General features: G+C 38.6%; 1 protein-coding gene across 1 annotated transcript in view; it reads right to left on the bottom strand.

Annotated features, from left to right (window-relative positions):
* PPP2R2B (protein phosphatase 2 regulatory subunit Bbeta) overlaps positions 1-20,584 on the bottom strand; it is a 275,434-nt gene extending 254,850 nt beyond the window's left edge. The window contains exon 1 of the mRNA XM_063447385.1: positions 20,332-20,584. Coding sequence (XP_063303455.1) covers positions 20,332-20,443 — 112 coding nt within the window. The 5' untranslated portion in view covers positions 20,444-20,584. The remainder of the gene's footprint in view (positions 1-20,331) is intronic.
* Between the last annotated feature and the right edge of the window lie 1,433 nt (positions 20,585-22,017).

The following is a 22,017-nucleotide window of genomic DNA, read 5'->3' as shown; positions in this document are numbered from 1 at the left end:
AAGGTAAGTAAATGGTGATTATTTGTGTGTGGTTTTTGTTTGTTATTGTGTGTGTGTGTGTGTGTGTGTGATATATATATATATATATATATTTTTTTTTTTTTAAATGAAATACACACATTTACGTAGTCAATACACTTTTAAAGAGATCTGCACACACCAGTCAAGCCTTAAGACTTAAAGGACACTTCAGGCGCTGCACCTTCTTTGCCCGTTTATGCCATAAGACTTGCTTTTCCCACCGAAATCTCAAATTTGCAGTGATGTTACTACTGCAGAGGATTCTGGGTGGGCATATGCAAATTCATTCACAAAGGATCACATTTTTGCCTCATTATTTTACTTTGAACATGGATTCCTTGTAGTTTGCTTGCTGTATACAAAAGCTTTGAATCACAACTCCGTGAAAGATGCGGAGTCAGTGAACCACTCATGTATCTCTCTTCCCGAGTTGTGTTAAACTAATTTGCATATGTCCATTGAGAATTCCTTTAAGTAGGAACAGTATTGCAAATTTGAGATTTCTGTGGGAATAGCAAGTCTTATGACTTGACTGATGTGTGCAGATCTTTGTTTAGCAATGCATTCAGTATCCACTGACTTCAGGTGGAATGGGTTTACAATGTTCCCCCTCCATCCCCATAACTTTCTTGGTTTATACACATACATACACACGCACGCACACTCTGCTGTATGTTCCCCTGGGACTGTTGTAAGGCCTATTTTTTCAGTAGGAGCCAACAACTGTAGCATAGAGTGAATTTTATCTTTGGCAGAACTGACTATACAGGGAGTGCAGAATTATTAGGCAAGTTGTATTTTTGAGGATTAATTTTATTATTGAACAACAACCATGTTCTCGATGAACCCAAAACAATCATTAATATCAAAGCTGAATATATTTGGAAGTAGTTTTTAGTTTGTTTTTAGTTATAGCTATTTTAGGGGGATATCTGTGTGTGCAGGTGACTATTACTGTGCATAATTATTAGGCAACTTAACAAAAAACAAATATATACCCATTTCAATTATTTATTTTTACCAGTGAAACCAATATAACATCTCAACATTCACAAATATACATTTCTGACATTCAAAAACATAACAAAAACAAATCAGTGACCAATATAGCCACCTTTCTTTGCAAGGACACTCAAAAGCCTGCCATCCATGGATTCTGTCAGTGTTTTGATCTGTTCACCATCAACATTGCGTGCAGCAGCAACCACAGCCTCCCAGACACTGTTCAGAGAGGTGTACTGTTTTCCCTCCTTGTAAATCTCACATTTGATGATGGACCACAGGTTCTCAATGGGGTTCAGATCAGGTGAACAAGGAGGCCATGTCATTAGATTTTCTTCTTTTATACCCTTTCTTGCCAGCCACGCTGTGGAGTACTTGGACGCGTGTGATGGAGCATTGTCCTGCATGAAAATCATGTTTTTCTTGAAGGATGCAGACTTCTTCCTGTACCACTGCTTGAAGAAGGTGTCTTCCAGAAACTGGAAGTTGAGCTTGACTCCATCCTCAACCCGAAAAGGCCCCACAAGCTCATCTTTGATGATACCAGCCCAAACCAGTACTCCACCTCCACCTTGCTGGCGTCTGAGTCGGACTGGAGCTCTCTGCCCTTTACCAATCCATCCATCTGGCCCATCAAGACTCACTCTCATTTCATCAGTCCATAAAACCTTAGAAAAATCAGTCTTGAGATATTTCTTGGCCAAGTCTTGACGTTTCAGCTTGTGTGTCTTGTTCAGTGGTGGTCGTCTTTCAGCCTTTCTTACCTTGGCCATGTCTCTGAGTATTGCACACCTTGTGCTTTTGGGCACTCCAGTGATGGTGCAGCTCTGAAATATGGCCAAACCGGTGGCAAGTGGCATCTTGGCAGCTGCACGCTTGACTTTTCTCAGTTCATGGGCAGTTATTTTGCGCCTTGGTTTCTCCACACGCTTCTTGCGACCCTGTTGACTATTTTGAATGAAACGCTTGATTGTTCGATGATCACGCTTCAGAAGCTTTGCAATTTTAAGAGTGCTGCATCCCTCTGCAAGATATCTCACTATTTATAACTTTTCTGAGCCTGTCAAGTCCTTCTTTTGACCCATTTTGCCAAAGGAAAGGAGGTTGCCTAATAATTATGCACACCTGATATAGGGTGTTGATGTCATTAGACCACACCCCTTCTCATTACAGAGATGCACATCACCTAATATGCTTAATTGGTAGTAGGCTTTCGAGCCTATACAGCTTGGAGTAAGACAACATGCATAAAGAGGATGATGTGGTCAAAATACTCATTTGCCTAATAATTCTGCACGCAGTGTATTTTGAACTCCTGAAAAGTCATGTTTTTACCAGCTTTTAAGTAGGGGCAGGGGAGGGGGGGGTAATAAAAAAAAAAAAAAAAAAGAAAGCCTGAGGATTTTTACAACACAATATATTTTTCTTTTTTACTTTCATCAGCAGCCTACATTTAAGTACCGAATTATGAGAGAAATATGCTTATTTCTAGCCAAAAGAGATTACTACTTAATTGCTAGATCGGAATCAATGTTCATGTTGACAGGATTATATTGTTAAAAAAAAAAAAGATTTTTTTTTTTTAAAAAACCCCAAAACAGAAAATTCTCCAGATTTGCTACCTATTAAAGCTGTGAGCTCAGTGTTTATGGTGCACTTCGAGGTGGCTCAAGGTACTTCTGCAATGACACATTTTCTATCAATAACTAATCTACAGCACAATCTAGTTAATCCATTTGAAGTAACAATCTCTCAGTAGCATGTATGAGGTTAGAATGTTTATACCAAGGCTTACAATGAGCCTAGCACTAAAGGCCAGAGATGAAGCATTCTGACATTTCTATACTAACTTATTTAAAATAGAGCTCCTTAGTAAAGACTATTCCCCAGGCACTAGGTGTGTAGATTACATTTCACCGATCAAGATTAAATGATAGCTTGTGAAAGAGGAGGCATTTACCCTCATAATCCTGCTCCGTGCAATATCACACCCTCTACAACAGTGTTAATGAGAACGAAATATGTAATTTGCGATACAAGCCTGTGAACAGAAAAAGCTTAAACCCATTGTCACATGGTAGATAGAATTTTTAAAAGCACTGCATGTCTGTTAATATTGGTTATCAAGGGTCACATGTTTCAACACGAAGGCCTCTAGTAAAAAATCAAAATTAAAAATGTATTATTTATATATCTATCTATCTCCATATATATATCCATCTGTTCATTGGATAGGAACACTTCATATAACAATGGACACAGTTATTTTGAAGTTAAAGTGTTTCTACCCAATTCACAAATATGCTAAAGGATGAACAGGGCGACATATCTATGCTTTCAAATGAACACGTCACTGTAGTGGTTAGGGTCCCAGGAGTGCCCCGGTGCCCTCCCATGGTAACTAGTCAAACTGCAAACGTACCCAGGCCTTTCACAAATGCCTGCTTAGAAGACTGGCCCACCAAATGTGCCGGTAAGTAACCTTTAGTCCATCCCAGGGTAATGTTTACCAGTCTTGATGGGAGCCTAGGACACAATTGAGTATGTTTTTTTAGGGATTAGTGGTTCTTTTAATGCAATAAAAATAAAAAATGTAATCTAACTAAGAAAAAGGTACATCGAATTAAAAAGCTGAACATGAACTCCCAATAGGATTTGTAGAATACAATATAAACAATGCACTTAAACATGATCCAACAGATTACAGCAAATCTTTAGCAGGAAGGATTTTTGGTATTGGCCGGGGTTTTTATTTCCTTTTTGCTAGATTTTCAGGATATCCTGATTTTCTCCTTGTTGTTTACGGCATTGTAAGGAGCCAGACAGATTTGGAAAAGAAAGAAAAAAATACAAATTACGTAAATCAAGCTTTGTAACCTTGGTTTTCACACTAAACTCCCTTGACACTTTGCCAGCCACTTGTTTTTAGTTGCCAATTGTTCATGGGAGTTGAAGTTCATTAAGAGCTGGATGTCTGGTATTTAAATGCCTTTGCTCAATATTAGGACATAGCCCATCAAGTGTGGCTGATCACCAGTAAATCTTCTACCTATAACCTTTTACATACAGACGTTAATGAACACTATACAGGGTTATGCACTAAAGTGAGAATTCAATGTTTGGAAAAATTCTAAGTCAGCTCTGCTTTTCGTTCAGCTACTCTGGCGATAAATTACAAATTCTGTTTGAATTCTCATTTTAGTGAAAACCCTGTAAAGCCATAGAAATACAGGTTTGTATTCCTAATGCATTAATGTTCTACTCTAATCCCACCCCCCCCCCCCCAAAAAAAATTGAAAGAAAATGGCAGTACTCGCTTTATTTCCCCCGCACCGAGATCCAGTCCCAACAGCAATGCTGTGACATCACACAGACGCTTCTTTTTCGTCCAACCCTTACAGAATAGCATTAGGACAGAAAGCACATGCACGCCCAGTGCTGCACTCCATTGAAAAGAGCCACGCGAGCATTCAATCAGTCCACAGGAAAGCATTTCTCAATGCTTTCCTATGGACGGCAGCATCTTCTCACTGAAAAAAATCACAGTGAGAAGTGCCTCTAGCGGCTGTCAATGAGAGCCACTACAGCAGGCTTCCCCAAACGCCGGCCCTCCAGATGTTGCTGAACTACAACATCTGGAAATCCAGAGTTTGGGGAAGCCTGCACTAGAGGCTGGATTAACCCTAATGTAAACATAGCAGTTTCTCTCTGAAACTGCTATGTTTACAGCTGCAGGATTAACCCTAGATAGACCTGGCACCCAGACCACTTCATTCAGCTGAAGTGGTCTGGGTGCCTATATTGGTCCTTTAACCCCTTAAGGACACATGACATGTGTGACATGTCATGATTCCCTTTTATTCCAGAAGTTTGGTCCTTAAGGGGTTAAAAGTTATTGCTGCTAAAGGTGGTAATACAAGCAATTTAATCATAAGGTGTACTTAGTTTTTCCACACATGGCTTCTCTCTTTTGACTTTAATTTTGTTAAATAAATCATGACACAGTGTAATGGGTCATGTGTTGTTCATCTGAGGTATTTACCTAATTTAAAGACCTGCTAAGAAACAGATGATTGTTATGTCCTGATATGTAAAACCACAAAATTCAAAGAGGGTGTACGTTCTTTTTCCAATGACTATAATCCATGGGTCGTCAACCTGGTCCCTACCGCCCAGTAGTAGGTTTTTCAGGATTCCAGGTGGGCGGCAGGGATTTCGGCAGCTAAATACTATTTTTGAGAGGATTTCTCCTTTTTAGAGTGGGTGGGCTGGCGCAAGCGGCTTGGGGGCGCAAGATTTCAGTGACCGGCAGGAGGGAAGCGCTCACTCCTGCCCGGCCACCTTCTAGACCCCCCGGCGCGGACCTCTCTGCTCCCTCGTGCGATGTTTGCTGATGCTGCGGGAGCTGGAATATGACGTCATATTCCGGCACCTGGCATCAGTAGATAGCCCGTGAGGGAGCAGAGCAGAGAGGTTAGAGCTCCCTCGCCACCTCGGATTAGAACTCTGCCGCCCGCCGAAGTGAAGCCCCACTGGACCCCAGGGACAGTTCCACACCAGCTCTCCAGGTAGGGAGGCTGGGTGGACATTTAATATTAATAATTTGTGTGTCTGTAAGTGTATTTGTGAGGTTGTGTTTCTCTGTGAGTGTGTCTGTAAGTGTGTGTGTGAGTGTGTATATGTGTTTGTCTGTGAGCAGAGTAATTGTAGAATAGGAGAAAGAAGGAGTAGAGTACTTGTAAAATGGAGAAAGGAGTAGCGTACTTGTAAAATGGAGAAAGGAGTAGCGTACTTGTAAAATGGAGAAAGGAGTAGCGTACTTGTAAAATGGAGAAAGGAGTAGCGTACTTGTAAAATGGAGAAAGGAGTAGCGTACTTGTAAAAAAGGAGTAAGAAGGAAAAGGAGAGAATTGTTGTTGGCTAATAATAGTAAGTGAGCTACCTAGCTCAGCCTTCCTACTGGGCATTGCTATAAGGAAGGTTAAAAAATAGAAAAAAGGGGGGGGAGGTGGGGAGGGAAATTGAGGAGGGGAGCTGATGCACAGATGAGAAATCATATTATGAGCAAACAGAAAATTTGTCTGAATATCACCGAAAGAGGAGACCTTTGTTTGTTCCTTACGAAAATCGAACCAGATGTCAAATATTTAGTCTCACAGCATCAACCTCAAGGATCTCATTAATCACTAGTAAAGGTAATTTCAATTTACTATATTGTTTTCTCATTAAACTTTATATTATTATTGCGATTTATACAACGTCAGTTTCCGTAGCACTTTACAATATTATTAGAGGGGGGATTTGACTATAAATAGGACAATTACAAGAAAACTCACAGAAACGAAGGGTTGAAGAGGGCCCTGCTCAAACGAGCTTACAGTCTATAAGAGGTGGGGTATAAAACACTTTAGGACAGGGAATAGAAGTCAGAATAGGTGGGAGTGAAGCAGAGCTGGAGGAGAGAGTAGAGTGCTGACCTTTAGGAGAGAGCAAGAGACAGGTATGTGAGGTAGAGGTTAGTCTGGGAGGCCATAGGCTTTCCTAAAGAAATTAGTTTTAAGGCACTTCTTAAATGATTGAAGACTAGGGGAGAGCCTGATGGCAGTAGGCAGGCTATTCCATAGGACGGGAGCCGCCCGTGAAAAGTCCTGCAAGCGTGAGTTGGCCGTATGAGTACGAGCAGCGGACAGAAGAAGGTCACGGGCAGAGCGGAGAGACTGAGAAGGGGCATACCTATGAATCTGTGAGGAGATATAAGAGGGGCTAAGATTATTCAGTGCTTTGTAGGTATGGGTTAGCACTTTGAATTGACTCCTATAGGATACAGGAAGCCAATGTAAGGACTGACAGAGGGGTGAGGTGTGAGAGGACTGACTAGAGAGGAAAATCAGTCTGGCGGCAGCATTCATCACAGACTGTAGCGGGGAAATACGGATATTGGGAAGACCAATTAGGAGAGAGTTACAATAGTCTATGTGAGAGATTACTAGAGCATGGACAAGCTCTTTAGTAGCATCTTGTGTAAGAAAGGGGCAGATGCGGGCAATGTTTTTGAGGTGGAATTGGCATGATTTGACAACAGACTGGATGTGTGGCTCAAAGGTGAGGCCAGAATCAAAAGTAACACCAAGACAACGTGCTTGTAAGGATGGGCTGATATGGGTACCACCAATCTGAAGGGAGAGTGAGAGAGGAGGATTAATATTAGGAGGAGGAAAGACAAGAAATCTGTTTTAGAAAGTTTCAGAAAGCGGGAGGACATCCAATCAGAGATAGAAGAAAGGCAAGAGGTGACACGTTGCAGGACATCAGGGGAGAGGTCTGGGGAGGAGAGATATGTCTGGGTGTCATCAGCGTATAAAGTTAAAAACATTATAAACATGCTTAAAGTCGAAAAAAAAAAAAAGATAAATGTACATTTATTTATTTTTTTTAAAACACCCTCCTTTCTAAAAAATATTCTGCACTTGCGCGAAAACTGGTGGGCGGTAAGGACATTTTTCCATCAAGAAAGATGCTTTAGTGGGCGGTAGGTAGAAAAAGGTTGACTACCACTGGTATAATCAGATGAGAACTACATGCCTAAATGCAGCCACAAAGTCCTCTAGTCACTCACCTGCCATCATCTAAATTTTGTCCCAGAGACACAGTTAGTACAGAATATACCGTTCATTTAGCATTTATGCATCTATGCAATTATTTAATCAATTGGGAGATTGCAGCTGGCCACATACCTTTTTAAGTCAAATATTTATTAATGTATTAAGGTTTTAAAATTATATAAAAAATGACTCATTAACCATTGTCAAAACTAAATAAGCAATCGAATTAAATACACACACATTTGTATACGAAATAAGTAAACTATGTACAGAAATAAAATAAAGTGTCAAGTAATTAAAAACAACATGGTATTTAAAAGAAAAATAATAATTTTAAATCACGAAGCAGAATATGTATTCAGTCAGGTGGGAACATGGTTAAAGTCCGATTTTATCTTTCACATCATCTCCCCACATTGACCATTCCTACTGCAATATAGATGTGAACGCAGATGGATCACGAAAAGCCAATTCACACATTTTATTTTCAAAAACAAGAGATAAGACCTCACCAACAGTTGGTAGAGTGGGTGACTCCCAATGACGAGAGATGATTAAATTAGCGGATATGAAAAGATGGCCTAGTATATTTTTTTTGTCTTTCTTAGAGAGACAGACACAGGGATAATAGTACATCGAATTCTATTATGTGATTAATTTGAGAATTTTCAGCCAATAAGTTTTACATTTTGGGACACGAATAGAAGACATGGAGTAATGTACCAATTTGACCAAAGTCTCTCCGACATTATTTTCGCTGAGGTGCATGTTAAAAAGTTTGGAAGGGGTTAGGTACCATCTATAAATTAATTTGTAATGGGATTCCAAATGGTTTGCATATTGAGTGATACCTTTTAACGATAAGGAAAATTCATTATTATTATTATTATTATGATGATGATGATATTTAGAGCGCCGTCAAATTCCGCAGCGCTTTACAATGGGTTGACAAACAGACATGTAGTTGTAACCAGACAAGTTGGACACACAGGAACAGAGGTGTTGAGGGCCCTGCTCAATGAGCTTACATGATAGAGAGCGTGGGGTTAAGTGACACAAAAAGGCAAGGATAGTATTAGACTAGTAACAGTTGCAGAAGAGGAATCAGTTGGGAGCTATTAACAGTTTAATTGATACGCTTTTATTAAGAAGTGGGTTTTTAACGATTTTTTGAAGGAGTGGAGACTGGGTGAGCATCTAACGGAGGAGGGAAGAGAGTTCCACAGGAACGTTGCAGCCCTCGAGAAATCTTGAAGGCGAGCATCAGAGGTGGTAGTACGGACAGAAGATAGACGTAAGTCTTCAGCAGATCGTAAGGGCCTAGACGGGACATACTTGTGTATAAGGAAGGATAGATAGGTGGGAGCAGCATTATGTAGAGATTTGAAAGCAAGAACCAGAATTTTAAATTGAGCTCTACATTTTATAGGAAGCCAATGTAGGGACTGACAGAAGGGTGAGGCATGGGAGGTGCGGGCGGACAGGAAGATGAGCCTCACGCCGCATTCATTATGGACTGTAACGGCGCAAGTTGGGAGCACGTAAGACCACTGAGAAGCGGATTACAGTAGCTATGGCGAGAAAGGACAGTGGAATGGACCAACACATTAGTCGCATCTGGCGTTAAGTAGGGGCAGATGCGCGCAATGTTTTTGAGATGGAAATGACAGGATTTGGCAATAGATTGAACATGAGGCTTAAAGGAGAGGTCGGAGTCAAAGAGAACACCTAGGCAGCGAGCCTGCGTGGTGGAGATGATGGTAGCACCGTTGACTTGGAGGGAGGGAGACACAGGAGTAACAACACTTGAGGGAGGAAAGACCAGAATTTCAGTTTTGGTCAAGTTTAGTTTAAGGAAGTGGGCAGCCATCCAGTTAGAAACAGCAGAGAGGCAGTCAGAGACACTATTCAAGAGGGACGGGGAGAGATCAGGAGAGGACAGGAAGATTTGCGCGTCATCTGCATAGAAAATGATATTGGAAGCCAAAAGGAGCTAATGAGTTTACCAAGGGAGGCAGTATAGATGGAGAACAGTAGGGGATCAAGGACTGAACCTTGGGGGTACATTCTACTCCTTTACTGTGTATGTCCGATCCAGCTCACTCTCCCACCTCAACGTGTAATTCATTTTATCACACGTCACCTGCAAAAATATTGTAACACAAGGAGATGCTTTATTTCCGACCAGCATCTAATAAACAGATGTTTTTCTAAGAGAGGAGGGATTAACAAACAGTAACATTGGAAGATAATGAAAATAGTGGACTTTTAACCCCTTAACCCCTTAAGGACACATGACATGTGTGACATGTCATGATTCCATTTTATTCCAGAAATTTGGTCCTTAAGGGGTTAAGGACACATGACATGTGTGACATGTCATGATTCCCTTTTATTCCAGAAGTTTGGTCCTTAAGGGGTTAAAGACGTATAGAATAACTACGCCTGATATTCTTACGTTACGGATCATGCTTCTAAGTGGTTATAGGTTAGAGGGACTGTCACGTTTCTGAAGAAAAATAAATAAAAAACAACCGCAGTGCAGGTAATAAATATATAAATAATAATTGAATAAATGTATTCTTACACTTAACCTTGGCAGTAATTTGGGCACTGTAATCATTATACTGCTCTAAGTAGCATCTCCTCCCAGAATACATTAGGGACACACAAACGCACAGGTATTAAAATCGGTGTAGACATGGACATGACACTAGTGGCATTAGAGGTGATAAACTGATTAATATCTCTATGCACTGACAGCATTGCTTAAAATGTAAAAACAAACCTTTTCTTCTTAAATAGCCAAGTACAATCCATTGCAATCCTGTCATTAGCTATAGATAAAATAAGCCTTCTCTATTGGGACATCATAGTAAGGAAATTAATTTCTTCCCTATCCTTATAAAATATTTGTCCAATGTAAGCACAGACTGTACTCATGCCATGCTCTGGGCAGGCTTTCAACGGTCCCAAATCCTGCAGGATACCACCAATTTTGGGGTCCTGTACCAGGGTTATTCCTGGTGTCCCAAATCACATGAAATTATTATTATTTTTTTTTAACCCCTTAAGGACCAAACATCTGGAATAAAAGGGAATCACGACATGTCACACATGTCATGTGTCCTTAAGGGGTTAAAGTGTGTGTCAAAAGACTTAATTTGCACTACAATAGGTTGTAGTAGTTATAGTGCTTAGAGCATCTATTTACAGATTACAAATCCGGTGTTGCAGGAAATGTTCTATTTATCTGGGCACACTTTCGTTCCCCTTTACTAAAACAATACAGATCCAGAATGGCAAGGAATACTTTGTGTGTCACAAGTCAGAAATCACCAAACACCTGCAAGATCACAAATGTTATTTAATGACGGGTGTCCTGCACTCCAAGACATTTTTAAATGTATTCTTTTTATACTTTTTGATATTCAATAAAAAGGTTAGGACATTTGGACAGAAATTAAATACTATGTATTTTTTTTAAGTTTATTTTTATCGTTTCTGTTTATTCAAGCCAAAAAAAAAAAAAAAAATGTGGTACCTTCACTCTAACCACCTAGTGGTGCTGGTATGGTGGCTCACATTCCAAAAAGCCCAAAACGTCACTAACAAAAAATATGCAATAATACCACACTCACAACAATAATATATAGAGATGCTCAAGTGTAGTTTTAATAAAGCGATTCCAAATTAAAAAATACGTTATGAACAAAAAAAGCAAAAAAAAAAAAGGGACCTATGGGGAGCAGAAGAAACACTTGGCAGCCCACCAGCGATAACTGGTTACACAGCAATATGCACATTTTAACTCGAATTAAGTGTTTATAGTTCAAATAAGCACAAAGACGAAAATCCCCCATCCCCTTCCACAAAATGGGAAAAAGTTTTTTTTTTTTTTTTTTTTTGTTTTTTTTAAATGGAAAAATTTAAAAATGGAAAAGTTTATGGAGCACATGTCCTTCCTTAGTTTAACCCCTTAAGGACACATGACATGTGTGCCATGTCATGATTCCCTTTTATTACAGAAGTTTGGTCCTTAAGGGTTTAAATACATCTGGGTTAGTCACTGTTCCACTTATGCATACCCATAGGATGACATTTTTTTTTTTTTTTTTTTTTTTTTTTAAATTGTGAAAAACAAACTTTTACAAAACTGAAAAAAACAAAACATGCATTTGCCACAAAAAAATAAGTAAATAAGAAAAATGGGTATGTAGCAAAAATAAGTCTCTTAATGTAGGTAAAGATAACGGTAGATCTCACCAACTGTGCACAACCATATAGGATGCTGAGATGGGCTGCAGGCTGCTTCCTACTTTCGTCTCTGATCCAGTGATGCATCACTTATCCACTGGGATTATTGAAGGATAGTACACCCATGCTGATCTGATGAAAGGAGCAGCTTTACTACATCACTGGATCAGAAACGAAAGTAGGAAGCAGCCTGCAGCCCATCTCAGCATCCTATATGGTTGTGCAGCGTTCGGGAGATCTACCCTTATCTTTACCTACATTACGAGACTTGTATTTTTGCTTCATTGTTTACATTGCAGTATTACCTCTAGATGAAGTCACTCAGATGGCCACTAGAGGGGCTTCCTACTTCAGTGCTGCACTGTGTGCAGCGTTTTGCCACACATGCGCAATAACCTCCAGGAAAGCATTGGATTGGAAGAGATCATCAAGATTGATAATCTCACCCATGGAGGCGAGGGGGTTAAACCTTTTAACTCCATTCTGAAGAGATACAGTCCCCTAAATAGTATGCACTATAGTATTAGGAATACAGGTTTGTATTTCTGACACTATGGTGTTTAATTATTTTTAAAACATTCTTAAATAAGTCTCTTACATGCAGCATATCGGATCAGTTTTTTCTTCCTCTTGATTGTACAACCACCACTGGTATGACAGACATCTTCTGAGAGGATAAGCATTCCATGTAAATCCGGTATCATTTGAAATGATAGCTATACAGTTTATCCAGAATACGTCCTTTGAGCTATTTCACCAGCGTCAACAGCAAAAAAATATTATATAAAGACTCAATAGCTTAAAGAACAACAAAAAATAAATAAATCAAGATGCCACTGCGATGTTCAGAAAACTACCAGTTCAGTTTGTCTTTTCCGCTATATCCCAATAAACTTTATATTCAGCTTAACTGTAAAAATAAAAAAGTTCAGAAAATTTTTTAGGATCTCAATATCTCACGTGAAAAATAGATAAAATTACTAGCTACACTAATGTTGGCGTAACAAACAGCCCAAGTCAAAGAGAGCTCTAATCTATCCACTTGAGCAAACTAGTTTAATTAAATCACACACTGATCCACCTGTGCCAAAGGAGTCATGTGCTTTTGATTTTCAAAAAACACACTAAAATACTTTTTTAATTACCAGTCTATGTGTTCAAAAAACTACGCAGCTCACATTTATTTATCGGTGATATTTAGAACTGATTATTAGTTAAAGGGTTATTTACTAAATTGACAGACTCAAAGTGATTGTCTAATTTAAGGACATAGTAGCCGAACTGAAAACATAGATTACTTAATTTTTCTAGTTTGACTGTTTGGACCTTCTGTTTTAAATTCAGTTTGAATTTTCTCGTTAGTGAACGACACTGTCAGGGTTATATACTAAAGTGTGGATTTTGGTGAATTATCGGTGAATTTAAAATTTTAGTCCAAAATAGTTGAATTGAAAGTTTTCAGATTTCACACTTTTTTATTATTTACTGAGCTTCAAATTGTAGCAAAGTTAAATTTGAATGAGAAGAATAAGGCTAAACTAGCCGAACTGTGACGATACCTGTATTGTTCTAGATCAGCAATTTTACCTAACATACGGTAGTTATTCACTAGAATAGTACAAGAATTCAAAACAAATGTTTGCACTAGTCTATCATTCACTAAAGTGGGTACAGTCAGGAATGTAAAGTTACCGGTAATTTCAAAATTTAGGTAAAACAGATGAGCTTGAACATTTTTCAAAAAATGTTCAGCTACTTCGGACTTATAAATTGCAATTCACTTTGAATTCTCAGCATGGCTCACTTTTGTGAATAACCCTTTAAAGGACCACTATAGGCACCCAGACCACTTCAGCTCAATGAAGTGGTCTGGGTGCCAGGTTTATCTAGGATTAACCCTGCCTGCTGTAAACATAGCAGTTTCAGAGAAACTGCTATGTTTACATATGGGTTAATCCAGCCTCTAGTGGCTGTCTCACTGAAAGCCGCTAGAGGCGCTTCTGCGCTTCTCACTGTGATTTTCACAGTGAGAAGACGCCAGCGTCTATAGGAAAGCATTGAGAAATGCTTTCCTATGGACTGACTGAATGTGCGCGCGGCTCTTGCCACGCATGCACATTCAGCAAATGATGTCGGAAGGAGGAGGAGAGTCCCCAGCGTTGAGGGAGCCCGGCGCTGGAGAAAGGTAAGATTTTAACCCCTTCCTCCCCCTTCAGCCCAGCGCGAGGGGGAACAAGAGGGTGGGGGGGACCTATTAGCACTATAGTACCAGAATAGTGGTCCTTAAACAAAGTCATTTACTAGGGTGAGAATTCAAAGTTAATTTAATTTAACCCCTTAAGGAAACAAATACTGGAATTTGCGTTAAATGTCTGTTCAAACGTAATTCACATTTTTCATATTAAATGCACCCACACTTATTATATATCATTTTGTTCAGGAGAAACAGGGCTTTCATTTCACATGAACTATTCATAAATGAAACATAATTCATTATGAATAAAATCTAAAAAAAAAAGTGTGAGAAATTAAGATTTTTAACATTTATTTTAGTTCTGAATGGCATTTTAACTGTGAATGTCATAATACTGCTAGCTTTTACTGTAATAAAATACACATATTTGTATTCAGCAAAGTCTCACGAGTACAACAGTACCTCCATGTACAGGTTTTATGGTGTTTTGGAAAGTTACAGGGTCAAATATAGCATGTTTAATTTTTCAGTTTATACACATTGAAATTTTCCAGACTGGTTATGTTGGCTTTGAGACTGTATTGTAGCCCAGGAATGAGAATTACCCCCATGATGGCATACCATTTGCAAAAGTAGACAACCCATGGTATTCAATATGGGGTATGTCCTGTCTTTTTTTAGTAGCCACTTTGAACGCTAACAATTATGAACGCTAACTTTTTGCCAGTGTTTGTGATTAAGTGGCTACTAAAAAAGACTGAACATACCCCATTTGCAATACATTGGGTTGTCTACATTGGGTTGCAATACATTGGGTTGTCTTCATAGGACAGTGTGTGTATAGTTCATTGAATGTATGTGTTTGTTGGCGGGTTACTAAATGCACGAGTCTGTATAGATCACTGAGTGCAAATGTGAGCTGTTGTCTGCATGGATCATTGTCAATATGAGTTACTGGATGTGTGTATTGATAACGGGGTGTATGTGTGAGTGTGTGTGTGTGTGTGTGTGAGTAAGGGTGGGTGTGTTTCTGTATGTATGGGTCACTGAGTGTGTGTCTGCATGGGTCAATATATGTGTTTTTATGGGTCACCAAGTGCGTGATAGTGCCTGTGTCAGTGTGAATGTGTGCACTGGATGTGGGCATATCCAAGAGGAAAACAGCATCACGGCAATGTCCCCATCCAGAAAGGTATGACAGGCAGCCCAACTAGCCAGCCAATCATAGCTGTCCATACACAGAGTGCAGTTGTCATAAGCCTGTCAAAAAAGAAGACTAAGAGCCCGACAGGACCTTGGTAAAAGAACAAACCGTTTTGCCCATGCTGGGAAATGGGGCCAGGGTAATCCTCACTTCTCCACCATTACAGCAGGTTACAATGGTTATGATGACTGGAGTAACCCTTAAAAAAAACTAAAATAACTGGGCAGACAAATAACACAGCTAATGGACAAAACTCGATTATCTGTTTTAACCCCTTAAGGACACACGACATGTGTGACATGTCATGATTCCCTTTTATTCCAGAAGTTTGGTCCTTAAGGGGTTAAGGGCAGCAGGGCTACATCATTGTGTATATGCAAGAAGACTGTATTTCAATGTGAAACCCTAACAGGGTTATTCACTAGTGAGTGAGAATTGTTGGAAATTCAAACTGATTTTCAAATTATATGCCAGAATAACTAAACTGAATACATAGTTGAATTGGATTTTTTTTCCAATTTAGCAATTTCTGGTCTTAAATATGAAATTCACTTTGAACTCACTGTTAATTCCTGACAATTCTTACTATGATTTGTGCATGCACAGTTCTAGATTTGGCTCTCACTTCTGGGTGGAGAGATCGGTCCACGTTTTACTTGCAGCATGCACAAGCCACATATACAAAGACCACATTGGGCAAAATTAACACAGAAAATCCAAATGTCTCACTCCAGGACGCCCAATTAACAGTATTGAAAAGTAGGTGAGAGCTGCAGCGATTGTTTACAAATTGCTGCAGTTCTAAGCCAAATTCAGAGCTAGAGTAGCCCCAGGGTGCCCTATGCACCATCACCTTTACAATCATTTAAAGCTATAAAGGTGCTAAGAGTGGCACACGATCAGGTTAATAGAGTATTAGTATCTGTCCTTAAAATTGATATTTGTTCTGCTATCCTTATTGTTCTAAACTCTTTGGTACATATGGGGATATTTGGATATAGTACAATCTCTAATCATTTATTCCTTCCCAATATATTCTTGCAGCAGATGAACAAAAAAAAAATATATATATATATATATTTATATATATATATATATATATATATATATATATATATATATAACGTTTTCTGCAGATTTATTCACCAAATTCCATACGCTCGATATGCATTGCTTGTTTTAACCCCTTAAGGACACATGACGTGTGTGACACGTCATGATTCCCTTTTATTCCAGAAGTTTGGTCCTTAAGGGGTTAAATAAAGATTCCATACAATATTTTTGATAGCAAAAGCTTTCAGTAATCAGTGGATTACATAAATGATTAAATTATCATAGCAAAAGAAAAAAAATGTCTCAGTGATATGAACAATATTCCAAAACAAATGAAAGTTCTGCAAATCTTGTTTATTATTCTTTTAAGTGACTCTGATGTTTAATTTTAACTTTTGCTTGCTTGACAAAAGCAAAAAGTTAAAATAGTGTTCCAGGCTGAGTGATTTGGAATGCATGTCTCTCTTTGTATACATTTGCTATTTCACTCTGATTACCACTTACCACTGTCTGCCAACGGTTCAGACCCTGACAGCAGCCGTATATACATAGCTGAAAAGAGACTTGCGTCCATTAAGTTCAGCCTTCCTCACATATGTTTTTGCTGTTGATCCAAAAGAAGGCAAAAAACCTAGTCTGTAGCGCTTCCAATTTTGCATATCCTTATTGCTCTTACTGTAAAAAAACCTTTTCTTTGCCTTAGATGAAATCTCCTTTCTTCCAGCCTAAATGCGTGACCTTGTGTCCTATGTATAGCCCTGTTTATGAACAGATTTCCAGACAATGGTTTGTACTGGCCCCGAATATATTTGCATAATGTTATCATATCCCCTCTGAGGCACAGTTTTTCCAAACTAAAGAGATTTAAATTTTTTTAACCTTTCTTCATAACTAAAATGCTCCATTCCTTTTATCAATTTTGTAGCTCGTCTCTGCACTTTTTCTAGTGCCATGTTATCCTTCTTTAAAACAGGTGCCCAAAATTGCACTGAATATGCAAGTTGTGGTCTTACCAGCGATTTATAAAGAGGCAAAATTAGCCAATCACAGGTAGCAGACTGTGAATGGACCACTATATGATGAAGATGCCTTGCTTTTACCAAATTCGGAGGCACAAGATTCTCCATAGATTTAATAAGATGTTACTCACTGCAGGTTGCAGAAAACATTTCAATAACATTATACCTGAATTGTAAATATATTACTACGCCCATTCCCCAAGAAAAATGTTAAAGGATCTAAATGATGTTGTTATCGTACCCCTACAGTTCCTTTAATGTCAATCCATACTTTTCTGTGCAATGTTTTTTTTATTACTCAAGTTATTTAAAGTGAGTCTAGAAAGCAAAAACTACATGTGGTCTAGTATGTGTGACAACATTGCGTTATAGATCAGAAAAGCTAGATGTCAGTTTGTTCAATACATGAACTCGTTTAATTCATTCATTCAGTGAGAACGCTCAGATGACGCTCTCAGGCAATGAATGAACCTACACCTACATTGGCATCTGGATTCTCCAGCTCAAGTAGATTGGAAGCCAAGTGGGCTCAGGTATTTGTCAAACCATGCTAAGACAGTTTGACAAATTACACTGAGATAGTGCCAGGGCACTCATCGCACCATAACCACTACAGCAGGCTTCAGCGCACAACTGAAGTAGGTATCTTACAGAAATTAAAAGCAATCTTCAGGTAAGTATATGTTTTAATCTTTACATTTCTGTATAGAAAGGTAGGCACATTATATTCATCAAACCCCAGGTGCCTGCCCAAGATAAATTAGTTACTGTAGCGGGACTGCCTTCTCAACTGCAATGCCTCTCTATCAGTATGGAGATTCTAATTAAGGTGTTTGCTAAATCTATCTTACTGTTAATTATATTACACTTCAAGAATGGCTCGCTGATTTCATTTTACAGTTGAAGAATGGATCATCAAGCTAATGCTGTCTATGTAATTTTGGTTCCTGTCAAAATAAGGTTAAAAGACAGTGCTTTAGATTAATCCTCAAACTTTTTCGCCTCCAGCGACCACATTAAATATGTTTAACGACAAATTCCACATTTACACTTTGCGACATTTACATGACAAAATATAAAATAGACATGGCGATGAAACGTTGAACACTTTAACAAGAAAAAAACTATGTATTCAAGACGCTGCTTAAACCACTAACTGGTTTCTGTCTTCAAATGTTTCTGTTATTTTTCTAGATACTCTCTGGCTCACTCATTGTATCTTGATGTCCATTTTGGAAATATCTTGGGAACCTGGGAACTACTAGATAATGATGTAAAAACACTTAGATTAGCAAAAACAACGATGGCCAGAATGTTGCATAGGCTACTCTTTCGGATCCCTTGCTGATTTCAGCACATCACACAAAAACTGCTTCACAAATCCACTGCACAGAATAAGATTGTAAAAAAACATACAACAGAGCCAAGTTAAAATGATGTCTGCTTGCCTGTTATGATTGTGGAGTCTGAAAGAACATGATTATAAATAATTAAAAACAGGCTGATGACTATGGGCTTTATCTATTAAACCGTGTATTTTGGTGCACTATGAAGCATTAAAAATTTAGATAAACCCAGCTAAGTTCCAAATTTTTTTATAAATGCCGGTTGGAAATTGTATTCTAACAGGCAGGTTATGCCTACACTTTAAGTGTTAGTTCTTACTCAACAAATCAATTTTAAATGAAAATACCAGCTTTTATACTTCCCCAAAATTATATTAAATACGAATTTTGAATGAATAATCAAGCATGTGTGGCAATATCCCAAAAAATGTACAAAACCTGCTGACAACAATTCTAAAACTAGCTATCTCAGGAATGCAGCAATGCACTGTAATTAAAGATTTGGTAGCATGTTGGTACTATGTTGCTATGGTGATGGTTTGATTTGGAGAAGTCAGCTAAAGGCGCAAGATGGCTGCTTCCGCAGTAGTACTGGTAGCATCCCTACTTAGGATTTGAGAAATGTAACACAAATACTACCTGTCAGGTTTTCAACTAAAGGAAATGTCCCCCCCGTCCCCCCCCCTCCGAAAAGAAAAGAAATATAATAAAATAAAGTAATCTAAAAACACGGTTGTCAAATTGAAAAGAGAACTTTCATTATTGTGATAATGCCATCTAGGTTTATATACAATTTGATTCATGCGAGCAATCAATCATCCCGCCCCGTCCTTCTTTAATTATGTTTCTGCTTAATACATTCAGTATATCATAAATCCTATTGCTGTCACTATTATTACAATTTAATATTACGAAGCAGCTTCAGAAGTGACAACCTCTATCACTAGTATATCTAAACAAATCAAGCATGCATATGCTATTTTGATATCAAATTCTGCAATAGAACAGCTGTTATAGAGATCACAAATACTGTCCTGCTATGCACTTTAATTTATAAACTACAAATGTTTTTTTACATTCTTTTTTTATGTCTTCCCCGGAAAAGCAATCACATATACAAAAGAAAAAAAAAAAGAAAATTAAATAAAAATGGAAAGCTTAACAAATCTCCCATATCAACTCTTTAAGGATAAAAAAAAAAAAACTGCATAGAGCATTCAGTGTCAAAGTATATACACACTATAAAGTGGGTTGTTCAGCACTCAGGCATAAGGGACTTGTCTAAGAAGGACTATGCACACACAAGAATTAAAGTAGACGTAATGACTGAAAATTGAATTGTTTTTCCAGAATGACAATGAAGGTTCTCTAAGTACCGTTAGAACCCTGGGACTTAATGACACAATGTTGTAGAATCTAGAATCACTAGTTCACTGAGATGCCCCCTAACACATGTCCCAGCAGAAAGACTATTTCACATCTAAGCTTTTTTTTTTTGGCAGAAATGGCTGTCATCTGACAGCTCAGCTAGCTGTGATCTTTTGGGAAGTCAGGCTTCCTCCCGTCCCACTCTTTTTTTTTTTTTAATATATTTTCACACCCACCCACATACCCACCCTTTGATGATCTGTACCTTCTGTGTGGCAGCTAGAGGAGAGGATGGTATTTGGAGGTCTGAAGATGTAAGGCAGGTAACGGGAAAAGCATTTCATCTTCAAATGAAGGATCATGCAGAGCCTTCTCATTCCATAAGGATCCTGCTGTCAGGGCTTGCTAGATTGTAGATGCGTCCTCTGATGGCTCCAGGGCTCTGCATGGAAGGGAAACCCAAGTATTTTCTGGAGCCAGACCCCATTTTATTTAGCTATCGGCAGCAAGGAAGACTTGCCTCACATTACTGCATGCATACTGCTCCAACTCTGAATCTCTCAAGCAGGCTGGGGAAGCTTCTCATTGGCCAAGCTCGCTAGAGCAGTATTTGCTGACTAAGTCAGTCTTGCTTGTAAACACACACACTGAACAAGCTTGCTTCCTGCATTCGCCTCTCCATAAGTCCAGTGGGAAAAAAAAAACAAATGAAGGGGGAATCACTCCCCACTTTGACAGCAGAGCATGCTCAAAATCTAGCAAAAGCAATCTGTGGGTGATGCTATTGGTCAGTGAAAGAAAAAATAATAATAACAGTTTTTGTCTGGTTTCAGTATAGTCTGTCCCCATCCTCCCCTGTATTGTTGTAACAGTGATCTGTGTTAACCATTTGCACCCCTCATAGCTGTGCAGTACAGAGTTTAATAAAGGTTGGAATATTCAGTTTTGGTCTTTCAACTGTTATAGACCCAGAAGCAATACAATGTACTTCACCTATAAGGAAACTATAATACAAATTAAAGGGATACTCTAAGCACCAAAACAACTTTAGCTTAATGAAGCAGTTTTGGTGTATAGACAATGCCTATGAAGTCTCACTGCTCAATTCTGTGCCATTAAAGAGTTCAATCACTTTTTTTTCTGTTTATACAGCGCTAGTCACGCCTCCCCTACTGTAACTGACACAGCCTGCGTGAGAAACATAGTTTTGTTTTCAAACAAGTCTTACAGCACAGTTTTTTTTACTTTAGAAGCTATAAACCAGAGCTGGGAATAAGAAATTCTAAATGAAACATACTTTATAAAAATCTCTCTTTACATGACTTGTGTAAGAATTAAATGTAACTCACAGGCAGGGGGGATAAGGCTGGGGCTGCAAAAGCAAAGTAATTTAACCCCTAAACTAAAAAGAATTGAGCAGTGAAACTGCAGCAATACACCAAAACCACATCATTTTTTTGGGTGCTTAGAGTGTCACTTAATGTTTTACAGAAAATTCACAAATAACCATACAAAAGAGAAGTAAATAGAATATTTAAGATTTACAGGATCTGATTTTGCAGTATAAAATCCTGAATTTGGTAAACATTGCAAGGCTAACTATAAAAAAATATTGCCAAAGTTATCAGTTTGATAATTCCTGCTTTTGAAATATTTTCCAGTTTATTAAATAAGTTGAACTGATATCTGTAAATCTTAAGGAATTCCAATTTTAGTAAATAAACACATACACTGATCAGCAACAACATTAAAACCAACTGCCTAATATTGTGTAGGACCCCCTCGTGCTGCCAAAACAGCTCTGATGCATCGCGGCATGGACTCCACAAGACTTTTGAATGTGTTCTGAACAATGTGTGGCAGGGTACATTGTCCTGCTGAAAGAGGCCACTGCCATCCGGAAATACCATTGCCATGAAGGTCTGCAACAATCTCTAAGTAGATGGTACTT

Source organism: Pelobates fuscus, chromosome 3 (genome assembly GCF_036172605.1).
Source record: "Pelobates fuscus isolate aPelFus1 chromosome 3, aPelFus1.pri, whole genome shotgun sequence".
Lineage (NCBI taxonomy): Eukaryota > Metazoa > Chordata > Amphibia > Anura > Pelobatidae > Pelobates > Pelobates fuscus.
This window is presented reverse-complemented; position numbering and strand designations above follow the sequence as displayed.